The following is a 15,753-nucleotide window of genomic DNA, read 5'->3' as shown; positions in this document are numbered from 1 at the left end:
AGTGGGAGAGCCAATCTTAAAAGGCTATTAAGAGCCAGAGGGAGAGGGGCTGGCTCTGTGGCCGGGTGGTTAAGTTCGTGCGCTCCGCTGCGGCAGCCCAGGGTTGGGATCCTGGGTGCGGACATGGCACCACTCGTCAGGCCACGTTGAGGTGGCGTCCCACGTCCCACAACTAGAAGGACCTGCAACTAAGATATACAACTGTGTACGGGGGGTTTGAGGAGATAAAGCAGAAAAAAAAAAAAAGTCAGAGGGAGGGACAACCAAGGAGTAGGAAGGGCTTCCGAGCTGGGAGAACAACTGGACCACAGGCCAGAGGTGCCTTGTGGAACCGTCCTGCTTCCCAAGGCTGCTCGGGCCCTGGGTTCCTAGCTCTTCCCTGTCCCCTCATTAACCAACCTCGGTCCTCTCCCCAAATCCTCATCACTGCCTTCCCCATTTCCAACAAGACCCCCTGGGCCTCTTGTTGGCCTGGGGCCCCTACACTCCTTGCTCAACTTTGCCTCTGAGATGTGTTATAACTGCCTCATTCAGGGATCAGTGGGCCATATTTGCACATTGAAGGGTGCCGCCTCCCCTTCACCCCTCCAGGACCTAGGGAATCCCGTTACCACACTATTTGCATTTCAACCCACCATCTTGGCCCCTGACCCTATAGGGTCACCGTGATTCATACAGTATGTATTCTTTTGGCCTAGCTTTTTCACTCTACAATATGTTTTTGAGATTCAGCCATACTCATACGTGTAGTAGTTTGTTCACTTTCAATTCCCTCCCCTTCTTTTGTTCTTGAGGGAACCTTGGTCCCTCTAGTTGTCAACTTGGAGAAGACGCCCCGCGGGATACGAGGGAGTGATGGAGAACCTTAGAAGGAAGCCGGGCTTATGGGGCAAGGCCTGTGTGCTTGTCGGGGGCAGCTGAGGCTTCCAGCCGGTCAGGAGGTCTGCTCGCGGTTCATTGTGTCCAAGTGGAGGACAGCCCTGCTCAAGGCAGTCGTTGATATTGTTCATTTGTCAGCTGTGAAATGAGGCTCAGAGAGGCAAGGTAGCTCGTTCAAGTCCAGGCGCCTTTTAAGTGGCAGAGGGGGATTCAAAGCTTCATGGGCTGACTCAGTCCCTGTTCTTTCTAAACCACCCTATAGAGAAGAAGCTGAGGCTGGGCGAGAGGGGGACTCAGGGTCCCCAGGACCCTGAAGGAAATGACGAATGGGTACAACTGATTGAACCATGGGCTTGACCTTTGGCCTCCCTCGGGGTCTGGGAAAAGAGGCTGACCTGCAGCAGGAGTGACTCAGGTGGGCTGTTAGAACTTCCTGCTGGTGAGTTGATAGGAAAATTTATGGCCCGAAAGCCTGACAAAAAGCTGCAGACCGTTTTCTCTTCGGCTTGACTTTCCTGCTGGTGTCCTGAGGCAAAATTGTCTAGGGCAGCACCTTGGTCCAATAGGAATATAATATGAGCCACATAAGGAATTTAAAATGTTGTAGAAGCCACATTGCAAGTGTTTTTAAGCACGTGAAATTAATTTTGATAATATATTCTGCTTAACCCAATATTATCCGAAGTATTATTGTTTCAACATGTAGTCAATATAAATTAGTGAGATTTTTAAAGTTTTTAGTTTTAGCTGTTTTTTAATTAAAAATCTTTGAAATTCTGAGTATAGTTTACACCTGCAGCACATCTCAATTCAGACATTAAGTTTTCTTTGGAAATATGTGATCTGTATTTAAAGTTTGGAAGATTTACAGTTGAAAAGGGAGATTTGAAGTTTGGTCTGCCTGACTCCAGCCCCCTGTTCCTTTGGAACCCAAGAACCTTCCTGAGTAGTTTTCCAATAATTGAATTGTGTCCATTCTTAAATTTAAGTTAATTAAAATTAAATAAAATTAAAAATTCAGTTTCTTGGTGGCACTAGCCACATTGCAAGTGCCCAGTCTATGCACACAGCTTGTGACTGTTGTACCGAGCAACGCAGGTGTGGGTTTCCTGCTGGCCACCAGCCGCCTCGAGGACGTTTCTCCCAGAGTCCTCCAGATTCCGGAGGCTTTGGCCCTGAGCTGCGGCTCCTGGTGCTGGTGGGAAAGTGCTACCCTCCCAAGAACCTTTTCTTGAGCTCTGGCTGCTGACTTCCTGAGGCCCCAGCAACCTGGGGCTGGCTGACGGCCTAGCGGGGGCCTCTGGGGAGGCTTGTCCCACACCCCATCGTGTGCTCTGCCCTCCTTTTCCAGGGAAACGTTTACATTCCAGACACTCCACTATCTCCCCAAGGCTTCTCCACGCTCTGCATTTTTTACATAGCTGAACAGGGACCTGGGCTGGCAGGGGGGCTCCTGCTGGGTCACTTGTGCCCTCCCAGCTGTCCCTTCCCGGTACAGCCATTTGCAGGGCAGTCCGTGTTCCCGGCAAAGAGCCAGGCCTGAGGGGGCCCCCACACCTGTGTGGCCCCAGGCATCCCCAGAATAGGCGCTGTTTGGAGCTCTCTTCTCTGGCCCTACCCCGGCACAGGGCCTCCTTCCGTGAACCACTGGACTGGGCTGGACTGGACGAGCAGGCAGGCAGTAGATGGGTTTGCTAAGCTATCATAGCTGTGACCAGGGCTTATCTCTTTCTGCCCCTTTGAGGCCGAGTGAAGCCCAGAGAAGAGCCCAGGCTTGGGGAGAGTCGCCTCATCCATGCAGCCTTTTTCTGTGGGGCAGTGTTTGCATAGTTTAAAAAAAAAAATGTCTTTAAAGCAGCTGGCCGGCACCCTTTGGCCTGCTCTAATCCAGCTCTGCAGGTTCAGTATCCCCTGCAGGGGGAGGTGGGGCACAGGGTTAGCTGACTAAGAAATGACCAAAAACCTTCCCGAAGATGGTTTGTCAATCTAAATCTGGCATGTCTACATCCCTACCATTTTAACCTGTAATGCCACCCCTGGGACACTGCCTAAGGAAACACTCAGAGGTGCAGGCAAAGATGGGAGGCCAAGAATGGTCATCAATGCACCTAGCAATTGCAAAACCTCTAGAAACAAAGAGAATGTTCAACAACAGAGGCCCTGGTGAGTTAAGGCACCCCCACACAGGGAATATTCTTCAGCTGTTTGACTCGTGCTAGTGTTTTTAACAACCTGGGCTGGCTATAGGTGGAAGGACAGACCTAATGTACATGTATAACCATGTGGCGTGACGCCAGTTAGGTCTCTGGGTTTTACGTACGGACACATACACATATAGTCACAGGCATAGGAAAGACTCGCAGACACAGAGATATTAGCAAGGGTTACTTCCGGTTGTGGGAGTATGGGTAATTTTTTTTCTTCTTTTTCAAACTCCTTTAAATGTTCCAAGTTTTCTACAATGTGTATTACTTCTCTAATAAGAAATGAGCAAAAGCATGCATCTACAACAACACTCCAGAAACTTCCTCCCTGGGAAGATGGTGGGGAACTCACAGTGACAACGAGGGCACTTGAGAGAGAGCTGATGTTCAGGACTGGAGGAGCCTCAGAAAGCCCAGAACTGGAAAGGGCCACTGTGGGTTCCCGGGGACCCAGGGGCCGGCCTGGAGCTGCAGTGGAACCAGGCTTCCTGAACAACCTATGCTAGCCCCCAAAGCTTCCCTTACTTTCCCCGCATCGCCTCAGGAGGGCTGGGTTGGTCACCCACAGTATGAGTGGTGGGGGAACCAAGTCAGAGCTCTTGGAGAACACCAAGTGGCCATCATGATGTTGGGGAGAATGAGCGCCCAGGAATGGCCACGTGGCCAAGCACCGGGTCAGAAATGGATAGGGGGTGGGGCCCAGAAGGGTCTGGGATTGACTCTACACTGGTGCGTCTAGGTAGCAACCCAAACATGACTGAATTCCTCCTTCCTGCTGGGGGTGGCTCTGTGCTGCAGCCCCGCCGTCCAGCACTGGCCCCCCAGCTGTGGAGGGGCGGAGGGGATATGTCTGCAGGCCTGTGCCCGTGTGGTTCTCGTTACAGACGGTGGAACATGGCTTCCCGCACCAGCCCAGTGCCCTCGGCTACAGCCCCTCTCTGCACATCCTGGCCATCGGCACCCGCTCCGGAGCCGTCAAGCTGTATCCTTTCCATCCCCCCAGCTCCTACCCAGAGAGGCCCTGGAAGGGGCAGGGGCCTTGGCATTGGTGAGATTCAGAAAGGACCCCCACCTTCCAAATAAAAGCAAGGTGCAGGTGACTCCTGTTGTTCCTGGGATGTTCCAAATACCCTCTCAGGAGTCCACCCTGAATGCAGTGAGTGGAGGTGGGGGGTGGGCCACGAAGCTTCTTTAAACCTTTTTCCCAGTGAGAGTCAGTAGACTGGCCCCAGAGCTCTGTGCAAACCAGAGATAAAGTGGCCTTGGGTTAGAGGAGCAGTGCTAAGGCGGCTGCTCTTCCAGATTCTGCCCCCCATGTATACACACACACGCGCGCGTGTGCGCACGCACACCCGAAGGTAGAGTGGACTTCTGGTTGGCAGGGATAGTCTTTCCTTGGCCTGAGGCTGGACATAGTCCAGTTGGATCATCTTTTATCCAAAGCATTGGTTCTGGGTTGACGAGGCCTCCAGGCCATTTCAGAGGCAAGCGCACAGATTTCAGGGTGGGGGGACCACTGCTTGGCTCCTCTGGCTGGCCTGGGCTGGGTTAAAAGTCTGGGAGCCCCGTTCCCACTCTCAAATCTGACCTAAGCCCGCAGAGCGAGCCAGGGTGGGACCTAGGGAAACTGGGAGGTGGAGGACCACCCATGGAGAGCCCAGCTGGTGTCTCTTCCAGTGAAGCTGTAACTCTCTTCCGTCCCTGTCTGCTGCAGCACGGGCGTGGAGGGCAGGGTGCCTTGAATCGGCTGGGCCAGGCTGGAGATGGTGTCTACATGGCAGGGGCCCAGGTGCCATGGCCAGCTCAACCCTCCTTCAGCTGGTTAATCATTGCCAGGCCACGGCCATATCCTGGTTACCAATCCCCAGTGCTAAGACTCACAGCGATGGCTGCCAGGGGTGGGCCCACAGGTGTGCTCTGTGTTTTCGCACAGGTGCCACTGTGTGGTAGCTGATGAGTCTGTTGCAGCTCAGGTTGCGGGCTGGGGGTGGGGGTACAGCGAGCCGCCTAACAGTTGCAGAGATAAGGCTTCACCCTTCTAAGGAGTCACTCCCACCTGCCTGGCTAGGAAAGCTCTCCCTGGTTGGCTGACTCCACCCTCAGGGTCAGGACCACTGACCTCTCTTCCCCACCCAGGCCTCAGACACAGCTCGGCTTTCTGCAGGGAGGGCAAGCCCTTCTCTGCTGCCAGCTGTTTTACATTCCTTGCCACGTGGGCCCAGAGGTGCTGGCACTTGGGTGGGCCCAGGGGTGGTATCCTGCCTTCTGGAGCTTTTCCTGAGCCTGCTGCTCCTAGCTATGGTGCCCCAGGGGTGGAGTTCATGGGGCTGCACCGGGAGAACAACGCCGTAGTGCAGATCCATTTCCTGCCTGGCCAGGTGAGGGCCCCTCCATGCCCTTCTTACTCTCATATCTCCCGGAAGGGGTGTGTAGAGAAGCAGTCATTGGGTGGCGCTGGGTGTTTGTTGCTGCTGGGAGGACCTGGGACCACCTGCCTGTCCCCAGCTCTGATTCATGGGCCACCCTAACAGTAGCCAGGGGTCTCTTGGTTGTGGGGCTCTTTGAAACAACCAGCACTGACTGGGCCACCCATGTATGTAAAGGCCATGGTGCTCCCTGGTTAATGAGACAGCAGACTCCTGCCCCCATCCTGTTCCCTCCCTAGTGCCAGCTGGTCACTCTGCTGGACGACAACAGCCTGCACCTGTGGAGCCTGAAGGTGAAAGGTGGGGTGTCAGAGCTACAGGAGGATGAGAGTTTCATGCTGCGTGGCCCCCCAGGGTAAAGACTCAGTCCCCTTGCTCCCCAGCCAGCCTGCCCCATGCACCCCACACGGGGGGGGATCACCCTTGAGGGTTCTGTGGAGCCTTTGGCAGTCCTGGCAGGTGTTGGAGCCAATGCATCTCCACCTGCAAGCGCTCTGGATAGAGGTGCAGGGCTGGTGCCTGCCACCCTCCATCCGCACGGCACCTGTGCAGGAGAGATTCTTCTGCCTCCCAGCCCAAGCTCTCTGCCATCTGTCTGCTGTCTTGGCAGAAAGTAACCACTATGTTTGTCCTGGCCCAAGATACCATGAACCCTGTTAAAGGCTCTCACAGGCCTGCTTTCCCTTGGCGAGGCCTTCCCTGGGCTGGTGAGGGCAGCCAGGAGTGGGGGATCCTATCCGTGGGGTCTCCCCTGTCTGGGCAGCAGCCAGCTCACAGCCGTTCCTGTCTGCAGGGCTGCCCCCAGTGCCACACAGATCACCGTGGTCCTGCCACATTCCTCCCGAGAGCTGCTCTACCTGGGCACTGAGAGCGGCAACGTGTTTGTGGTACAGCTGCCTGCCTTCCGCACCCTGGAGGACCGGACCATCAGCCCGGATGCCGTGCTGCAGCGGTGAGCCCGGAGACCCGCTGCCGTTAGGAACCCATCCCTCGAGTTGCGCATGTCCTCCTTCCTTTGGTCCCTGATACTGTCTCAGAAGCTTATTTCTCTCCTGGGAAGTCTTATGGGGATGGGAGGAGAGACTTTCAGCTTCCCACCTGTCCCCCAAACTGAGAATCTCACTCCATAATGTGTTAGCCTCATAGCACTGAAAGAGATCCTGGGGGTGACTTGTCACTTCGTTTAAAGCTGAGGAAAATAAGCTCAATGATTGTGTAATGGCACTAACTCTTAGTCCAGCCTTCTTTGCGCTGATACCACGTATCTCAAAATTCCAGGGGCTCTGCAGTGGGGCCGGACGGGGCCCAAACCTCCCTGCGTCAGCTGGGGCAGCGTCTGATGTTTGTGCTTTGGTGTCTGCTAGGTTTCCATTTGCACGCAGGCTCCAGGGCTAAAAATACTTGACAGCCACAACCTTGTAGGTTTCTTCAGATCATTTTGGAAGCTTTGCTCCTTTGTGGTGGTGTCTGTGATAGTCAGATCGAGTCTGGGTGTGGAGAGAGGGGCTGGGGCCCAGACAGGGAGGAGATGAAGGGTTGGTAGCAATGGAATGTTCTTCAGTTACGAGGGGTGGGGAGGAGGCCAGGGTGCTGGGACATGGAGCTGCTTGAGGCTTGAGCCAGCGGGACTGTGCCCCTGAAGGGCTCTGGACCAGCTTGCAACACACTCACAGCCGTAGGGCCAGGCTGTCCAGGGCAGGGCATTGCTGGGTTGGGAGGATTCCTGCTTGGGACTGGGTCCCTCTGAGCATAAGCTGTGTCTTTCCCTCTTGGCAGGGTAGAGTCAGGGCAGCGTGACATGGTCTGAGCAGGACTGTTTGCAAGATGGCAGGCACGGCTGGTTCTCAGCCTAGGCGCCCGGTCTGTGGGCAGGATGGTGGGAGGACCTGCTCCTCACCGTGTGGCCATGCCAGTGCCTGCCTCACCCTGTGCTGGTGGGAGTCCAGTTGAGGAGGGGCCTTCCCCTCGGCCATGGCTACCCCCTGGGCTTTCCCAGCTGAGTGCCCCGGGAACCCCTCGTGCCAATCTAAATCCTTGTTCAACCTCCACTTTGACAACACTAACTTTTTGAAATATCCAACACTTTAGTCTAGCAACTCTGTCTCTGAAAAGGTCTCCGTCCTAAGGGAGAAATGCATACACAAGAATGATCATTATAGGGCTGTTTTTAATGGCAAAAGTTGAAACCATCTAATTGTCCCACAGTATTCATCTATATAAGGGCATTATTTGCATTCATTAAGAATATTTCAGGGGGCTGGCTCCGTGGCCGAGAGGTTAAGTTCACGCACTCCACTGCGGCGGCCCAGGGTTCGGATCCTGGGCCTGGACATGGCACCACTCGTCAGGCCACGTTGAGGCAGCGTCCCACATCCCACAACTAGAAGGACCTGCAACTAAGGTATACAACTATGTACGGGGGGGTTTGGGAAGATAAAGCAGAAAACAAAAAAAAAGGAAGATTGGCAATAGTTGTTAGCTCAGGTGCCAATCTTTAGGGGAAAAAAAAAAAGAATATTTCAAAGAATTTTTTTATGTGTGTGTAGGGAAGATTGGCCCTGAGCTAACATGAGAAAATGGCCATGGTCTTTTAAGTAGGGGAGAAAAAAAGCAAGTTGCAAAACAGTGTATTACAGTGTAATTCCAGTTTTTAAATGAGTAAGTGAAGCGTGCAGACATGCTGGCAAGAGGAAGTCTGGAGGGCAGGTACCTGGAGTCGGCAGCGTCATCAGACCTGCTGCACAGCTTCCTCTTAAGTTCTTCCTGATGCTTCTCTGTATTTTCCAAGATGGTGTAATTCTTGCATTGTTTACTTTTCATTTAAGATCAATTGATTTTTTTAATTATATAATAGATCCTTATAGCATCCTCTCCAGAAATTAAAACTTTACAAATAAGGTTAAAGGCCCCTTTGACCTCCCCATCCCAATTTGAATTCCACCTCCGGAAAGGCCTATGCCAGCTGTCCCTGGTGTATAGGATTGGTCTTTGGGGATGTATCAAACATGGAGGGTTGGTGGGTTTGGGGCATAGTCATCCCCTTGGGGTCCAGGCCGTTTCTATTTCCTACTCACCATCCTTGGTCTTGGCTCTTGGTCCTGTGCCTGCCACCTCATGGTGTTCTTTTGGCTGCAGCACCTCCAGACTTCACGTCAGCATTCCAGGCCCAGAGAAGGAGGAAGGGGTCAAGGCTCAAAGCCCAGCCAGCTAAGATAGAGTTTTGTTTTGTGGGTCTTAAAATTTTTTATAATGAAATACCACCTCCTTGCAGAAATGCACTAAATAAGAATGTACAGTTTAATGGATTCTTTTTTTTTTTTAACATTTTATGTTTCCTTTTTCTCCCAAAGCCCTCCGGTACATAGTTGTATATTTTTAGTTGTGGGTCCTTCTGGCTGTGGCATGTGGGACGCCACCCCAGCATGGACCGATGAGTGGTGCCATGTCTGCACCCAGGATTCGAACCAGCAAAACCCTGGGCCGCTGAAGCAGAGCGCGCAAACCCAACCACTCGGCCATGCCGCTGGCCCAGTTTGATGGATTCTTGTAAAGTGATCATCCTTGCAGCCAGCCCCAGGCAAAGAAACAGCACTTTGTCAGCCTCCCAGGAGCCCCCATGTGCCTTTTCCCAGTCACAACTCCCTCCACCCCTAGAGGCCGCCACCACATCGGCTTTTCTAGAAATCACTTCCTTGCCTTTTCTTAGAGTTGTGCCACCTGCGTGTGCATCCTCGAGGGGTTTTTAGCTATCACTGTCCTGTTGTACGCGTTGCTTCTCTCCCCTTGGCGATGTGTCCTGGTGATCTTTCCATGCTGGTGCATCCCGTGCCTGCTGCTGCACGGCACACCGTGCGTGCTGTGCCCTGCTCTTGGCTTTGCCCGCTGGTGGACGGCGGCAAGCTCACAGGGCTCCCCTCGCCCAGGTTGCCAGAGGAGGCCCGCCAGCGGCGCGTGTTTGAGATGGTGGAGGCTCTGCAGGAACACCCTCGAGACCCCCACCAGATCCTCATCGGCTACAGCCGGGGCCTCGTTGTCATCTGGGACCTGCGGGGCAGCCGTGTGCTCTGCCATTTCCTCAGCAGCCAGGTGGGTGGTGCCTGGGACAGTGGCAGGCGCCACGTGGCTCTCCCAGACCCCGCGTATCCCATGCAGCCCATGTGCCGAGGGGTGGGGGTGCGGGCGAGGGGACTACCGCCCTGATCCCAGCCTGCACTCTCTGCCTCTCCTCCCCGAAGCAACTGGAGAACGTGTGCTGGCAGCGGGACGGCCGCCTGATTGTCAGCTGCCATTCTGACGGCAGCTATCACCAGTGGCCTGTGTCCACCGACGCCCAGCCACTGGAGCCCCTGCACAGCCACGTGCCTTACGGTCAGTGCTCTGCCCACCCTGCCCTGTCACCGGCACTGCCTTTCAGTTCATTGCGGAGCAATGTCCTCTCTGTTCCCAGTTGCTCTATCCTGCCTTCAGGGATAGGTGCCCAACTCATAGGAGAAAAACCTGGGGCCCAGAGAGGCAAAGGCTTGTCTAAAGCCATACGGCAGGTTTCTGACGCCCACTGTGGCTGGCTTAGAGCAAGACTCACGGGCATGTGTGGGTGTGAGGGAGCTGTGTGCCTGCGGGCCCACGTGCCTCTGAGTGGGAGGACCCGTTCAAGCTAATCCTTTTTTTGTAGGTCCTTTTCCTTGCAAAGCTATTACCAAAATCTTCTGGCTGACCACCAGGCAGGGGTAGGTACGACTGCTCTGTCCTCTTCCCTTTCCAGAGCCTTCCTAGAGGAAGGCCGAAAAGGCCTCTGCTGGGGGAGACAGCACCTAGCGAGTGCCTTTGGGTCCCACGTTCAGGTCTTGGACTCCAGGGAGAGGAGCAAGGGCTAATTCCTGAAAACACATGCCCATCTTACCGTTCTATCCTCCCGCCCAGCCACCTGTTTCAGCAGGTTTCAAACTCTGTTTTAGCAGCAGCCCCATTTCCTCAGAAAGAATCATGTAGGGAGACCCAATATAAAGCAGAAAGAGGGGCCCCTCTGGTTGAAGCAGGAGTGGCTGCAGTGTTTCAGAACCAGCAGTCTGCACGTCCCTACCTCACCCCCAGGTTCTCCTGGGCTGCTGCAGTCGGTCCTCCCCACCCCGCTCCTGGGACCTTGTGTGAGCGTTCACCCTGAGACTGGCCTTCCGCTCAGGCCCTGCCATGGAGGCCGGTCACAGGAAAGTCCAAGCTGCCTGCTGAGCCTGTGGCCATCTGGGGTCTGTCGGGAGCCGCTTCCCATTCCCCACCCCCACTCTTCTGTGCCTGCCAGGTCGCCCTTCACCATCTTCCAGGGTGGTATGCCTCGGGCCAGCTATGGGGACCGCCACTGCATCTCAGTGATCCACAATGACCAGCAGACAGCCTTCGACTTCACCTCCCGTGTCATTGACTTTACTGTCCTTGCCGAGGCAGACCCTGCAGCAGGTAGGCGAGCTTCAGGCATGGCTGTGGGGGGCTAGTCACTGGAAGGTGTGGAGTTGCAGGTCCATCTGTAAATAAAGAGGAGGGGCCTGCACAGGCATTCCCAAACCTGCCACTGCCTGAGTCCCCACTCTATCCCTTCTTAGTGCCTCCAAGGCCAGCAGCCAAAATCAGTCTCTTTCTCTCCTTCCCTGCTGGCCTGTGGCTTCATCCTTGCTGGTCACAACTCCTGCCCATCTGAAGCTCTCTTTGCCCTTCCTCAGCTCTGGTGGGCCTTAGCCCAAAGAGGGCAGATCTGTACGGTTGGGTTTAATGCCTACCTGTCTGAGGCAGGGGGGTCCTGGCTTAGACATGCTGAAGCCCTCCTTATGGGGTGGGGCTGGGGGTGCAGCTTGGGGCCAGTTCTGAGCCAGCCTCCTGGAGCTTGGCCAGGACAGCAAAGCCCTGAGTCAGCCTCATGAATTGGGTGACAGGCAAGACCAGGAAGGGCTGATGTTGAAACCTGGAGAGGAGGCTCAGCAGGAGATCTCCAGGAGGGAAGGCCTCCTCCCCAAATGACTGACCTGACAAGGCCCAGGCCTGCAGGTGAGGGGACTGGGCCTGCTCGGGACACCCTAGGCTGTTTTCCCAGCCTCAAGGCCATTTGGAGGGAGACTCCAAGCCTGCTGTTCCTCATTTCTCAGCCTCTTCCCTCCTCACACCTGACACAGCAGCAGGGTCCAGTCTTTTAATTGATTCTTCAGGATTTTCTACATCAATGATAATGTCATCTGTGAACAAAGACAGTTTTATTTCTTCCTTCCCAATCTCTATACCTTTCATTTCCTTTCCTTGTCTTATTGCATTATCTAGGACTTGAAAAGGAGTAGTGAGAGGGGACCTCCTTGCCTTATTCCTGATCTTAGTGGGAGAGTTCGAGTTTCTCACCATTAAGTTATGTTGTTAGCTGTAGCTCTTTTGTAGATATTATTTATCAAGTTGAGGAAGTTCCCCTCTATTCCTAGTTTACTGAGAGTTTTTATCATAAATGGGTGTTGGATTTTGTCAAATACTTTGTCTGCGTCTGTCCATATGATCATGTAGTTTTCCATTTTAGCCCATCGATGTGATGGAGTCCATTAATTGATTTCTGTATGTTGAACTGCCTTGCCCACCTGGAATAAATCCCCCTTGGTCATGGTGGGATTTTCTTTATACATTGTTGGATTTGGAGCTTATCTTTAAAATGCAGATTCCCTGGCTCCAACCCTAGAGCTTCAGATTCCACAGTGCTGGCTGGGGCAAACTGCTTCCTACTGGCTTCTGCAGCCCCTGGCCCTTGGTTTGTCCCCTCAGCCTTTGATGACCCCTACGCACTAGTGGTGCTGGCTGAGGAGGAGCTGGTGGTGATTGACCTGCAGACAGCCGGTTGGCCGCTGGTCCAGCCTCCCTACCTGGCCTCCCTGCACTGCTCTGCCATCACCTGCTCCCACCACGTCTCCAACATCCCCCTGAAGCTGTGGGAGCGGATCATTGCTGCTGGCAGCCGGCAGAATACACACTTCTCCACCATGGTAGGTCCAGTGCTAGCCCCAGCCCCACCTTGGGGCCAAGCTCTCCCATGGACTTGTTGGCCTCATTCTCTAGGAGTGGCCCATTGATGGTGGCACCAGTCTGGCCCCGGCCCCGCCCCAGAGGGACCTGCTGCTCACGGGGTAGGTGACTTTAATGCCATTCTCCTTCTGCTTAGTAGAATATATGGGGCAGAAGCAGAGCCCAGAGGGATGCGTGCCAGTCCCAGGCACCCCCGGGCCCACATCCTTCTCACACTAGCTGGTGGGCTTTGCCCACAGGCACGAGGATGGCACGGTGCGGTTCTGGGACGCCTCTGGCGTCTGCTTGCGGCTGCTCTATAAACTCAGCACGGTACGAGTGTTCCTCACTGACACAGACCCCAACGAGAACCTCAGTGCCCAGGGCGAAGATGAGTGGCCCCCACTCCGCAAGGTGAGTCTGGGAGCCTGGGAACCAGGGAGGGCAGGGACAGGCTGAGTCTGGCACTTATGGCCGCTCATGGGCCTCCTCTCCCTTGTCAGGTGGGCTCCTTCGACCCCTACAGTGATGATCCCCGGCTGGGCATCCAGAAGATTTTCCTCTGCAAATACAGTGGCTACCTGGCTGTGGCAGGCACGGCAGGGCAGGTAGCAGGCTGGGCTGGGAGTAGGGAGCGGGGTGGGAGTGATCAGGTGACCCTGGGCAGCATTCAGGCCCATGAGCCTCCTCAGGATTAGGGAGCAGCAGGGACAGGAACCAGCCCCTTGAGTGCCCACTGACGGTGTCACCAGGAGCCCCTGCAGCTCCGTGCTTTTCCCAGTGGATTGAGGTTGCCTGGAGCCTTTTGGGATTGTTGTTTCTCTTCCAGAATTAAGAGCTACGGATTGGGCAGAGGCCTTTTGGCCCTGCTTGCGCCCTGGGCCTTGCCATGTGTCCAGGTCCTTTGCTGTCCCCACCATCAGGGTCCCTGAGGTCCCGCTGTCTGTTGCTGCTGGGGTTTGCTCAGCCCATCTGCTGCCTTTCCCAGGTGCTCGTGCTGGAGCTGAATGACGAGGAGGCAGAGCACACTGTGGAGCAGGTGGAGGCCGACCTGCTGCAGGACCAGGAGGGCTACCGCTGGAAGGGGCACGAGCGCCTGTGTGCCCGCCCAGGGCCCGTGCGCTTCGAGCCCGGCTTCCAACCCTTTGTGTTGGTGCAGTGCCAGCCCCCGGCTGTGGTCACCTCCTTGGCCCTACACTCTGAGTGGCGGCTCGTGGCCTTTGGCACCAGCCACGGCTTTGGCCTCTTTGACCACCAGCAACGGCGACAGGTCTTTGTCAAGTGAGCAGCCTGCCTGCCCAGGGTGGTCGGGGCCCGGGTCTGGGATTGGTGCTGGGCAGGGGCCCTTGGGCCCTGGCAGCACTGAGGACTTGATGTTTCCCCCAGGTGCACACTGCACCCCAGCGACCAGCTAGCCTTGGAGGGCCCACTGTCCCGTGTGAAGTCCCTAAAGAAGTCCCTGCGCCAGTCCTTCCGCCGGATACGTCGCAGCCGAGTGTCCAGCCGGAAGCGGCGGCCAGCTGGGCCCCCGGGGGAGGTGAGGCCAAGGCTGACCTCGTACCCAGGCAGAGCTCAGAGCAGCCAGCAGCAGATCCAAGCTACTACTACTCCCCACCCCCTTGCTTTGGCTCAAGCAGAGGCTTTGAGCTATACCACATAGGTTCATGTCCTGCCCTACCACCCACCAGCTATGTGGCCTCGGATGTGTCACACTGCTCCTCTGTGCCTCAGCTTTCCCAAGTGTAAAAGGCAATCATTTTAACGCCTTAGGGTCAAGTCTTCAGTAACTGTTACCAGGCAGGTGGTGCCATGGGCTGTGGCCAGTCTTCCCCTGGAAGGACCCGTGTTGAGCAATCGGATGCCCCCGTTGGGGGGCCAGAGCCCACCCTCATGCCCGCCCGGCCCACCCACTGCAGGTGCCAGAGGGAAGCTCCAGGGCAGAGCGGACGGGCCTGCAGAACATGGAGCTGGCGCCTGTGCAGCGCAAGATCGAGGCCCGCTCGGCGGAGGACTCCTTCACAGGCTTCGTCCGGACCCTCTACTTCGCTGACACCTACTTGAGGGACAGTGAGTGGCCAGCCTGAGGTGGGGGGCTGAGAAAGGCCCCCCTGGCATGAGGGCATGTTGGAGGCCGCTGCTAGCCTGGCTGGCGGAACCCTAAGAGGGGTTTCCCCTTTGAGCAAGGGGAGACCAGAGCCCCCAGCTGCCTCCTTCCCGTCCCTCCTCGGGGCTCCGAGTGTGGTTGTCCTGGCTCCATATTTAGGCTTCACCGCTCTCTAGAAGTGTGGCCTTGGATGTGTCACTTAACCTTTCTGGGTCTCAGCTTCTCTCCCTGTAAAATGGGGGAATATCTTTCTCCTAGAGTGGCTGGGAGGGTTGTGGCATGCCACGTGCCTGCTGGTACGCAGAGGGCCTTACAGAAGCTCCCCTGGCTGTTTCTCCCCTGCTCCCTCCTGCCGGGATAAGGGTGGGCTGGAGGCCATCTGCTGCTGTATCTTGAGGGCTGAGCTGTCCTGGATTCGGGATCATCTGTGCACGGGGCCCTTGGTTGTCAGAGAGCTTTTCCAGCCTTTCCTGTCTGCACCCTGGGAGGTAGGCAGAGCCCATAGCAGTTCCATTTTACAGGGGAAGAAATCGAGGCTTACCTGGTTTACTGACTTGAGCTTGGAGTCACACAGGTAGTAACTGGCAAGGCCAGGACATAAGCCTAGGTCACCTGGCTGCACTTGACCCCCAGAGCCAGGAGTTAGCTATAGCCCTTTGCCTCCTGGCAGGCTCCCGCCACTGCCCCTCACTGTGGGCTGGAACCAATGGGGGTGCTGTCTACGCCTTCGCCCTGCGTGTGCCCCCCGCTGAGCGGAGAATGGATGAGCTGGTGCGGGCAGAGCAGGGTGAGTACTGAGCAGAGAGAGAGTGGAAGGTGCTTGTCTGCCTATGTGGGGATGGGAGGGTGTCTCCAGCCTCGCCCTCCCTCTGCCCGACCGCCCAACCACTAGCCTTCCTCCTTCCCTGTAGCCAAGGAGATCCAGCTAATGCACCGAGCGCCCATAGTGGGCATCCTGGTGCTGGATGGACACAGCGTGCCCCTTCCTGAGCCCCTGGAAGTGGCGCATGACCTGTCGAAGAGCCCAGACATGCAGGGAAGCCACCAACTGCTTGTTGTGTCAGAGGAGCAGTTCAAGGTGCTGTGCGGGTAGAGGCAGGGTCCCCCAGCAATCCCTGGG

General features: G+C 55.7%; 1 protein-coding gene across 6 annotated transcripts in view; it reads left to right on the top strand.

The window, feature by feature from the left end:
* LLGL2 (LLGL scribble cell polarity complex component 2) overlaps positions 1 to 15,753 on the top strand; it is a 36,611-nt gene that overhangs the window by 17,637 nt on the left and 3,221 nt on the right. For all 6 annotated transcript variants that reach the window (XR_011422819.1, XR_011422820.1, XM_070225990.1 and 3 more), the window contains 17 exons: positions 3,968 to 4,065; positions 5,380 to 5,461; positions 5,749 to 5,864; positions 6,303 to 6,461; positions 9,433 to 9,595; positions 9,745 to 9,877; positions 10,182 to 10,236; positions 10,806 to 10,960; positions 12,293 to 12,510; positions 12,584 to 12,651; positions 12,790 to 12,943; positions 13,033 to 13,137; positions 13,518 to 13,810; positions 13,916 to 14,066; positions 14,446 to 14,596; positions 15,304 to 15,420; positions 15,545 to 15,711. Coding sequence is in view for 4 of the 6 variants with exons in the window: in XM_070225990.1 (XP_070082091.1) it covers positions 3,968 to 4,065; positions 5,380 to 5,461; positions 5,749 to 5,864; positions 6,303 to 6,461; positions 9,433 to 9,595; positions 9,745 to 9,877; positions 10,182 to 10,236; positions 10,806 to 10,960; positions 12,293 to 12,510; positions 12,584 to 12,651; positions 12,790 to 12,943; positions 13,033 to 13,137; positions 13,518 to 13,810; positions 13,916 to 14,066; positions 14,446 to 14,596; positions 15,304 to 15,420; positions 15,545 to 15,711 (2,385 nt within the window). In the remaining 2 variants the exon portion in view is untranslated. The remainder of the gene's footprint in view (positions 1 to 3,967; positions 4,066 to 5,379; positions 5,462 to 5,748; positions 5,865 to 6,302; positions 6,462 to 9,432; positions 9,596 to 9,744; positions 9,878 to 10,181; positions 10,237 to 10,805; positions 10,961 to 12,292; positions 12,511 to 12,583; positions 12,652 to 12,789; positions 12,944 to 13,032; positions 13,138 to 13,517; positions 13,811 to 13,915; positions 14,067 to 14,445; positions 14,597 to 15,303; positions 15,421 to 15,544; positions 15,712 to 15,753) is intronic.

Source organism: Equus caballus, chromosome 11, assembly GCF_041296265.1.
Source record: "Equus caballus isolate H_3958 breed thoroughbred chromosome 11, TB-T2T, whole genome shotgun sequence".
Taxonomy (NCBI): domain Eukaryota; kingdom Metazoa; phylum Chordata; class Mammalia; order Perissodactyla; family Equidae; genus Equus; species Equus caballus.
The sequence above is the reverse complement of the archived record's forward strand: the minus strand, read 5'-3'. Positions and strand labels throughout refer to the sequence as shown.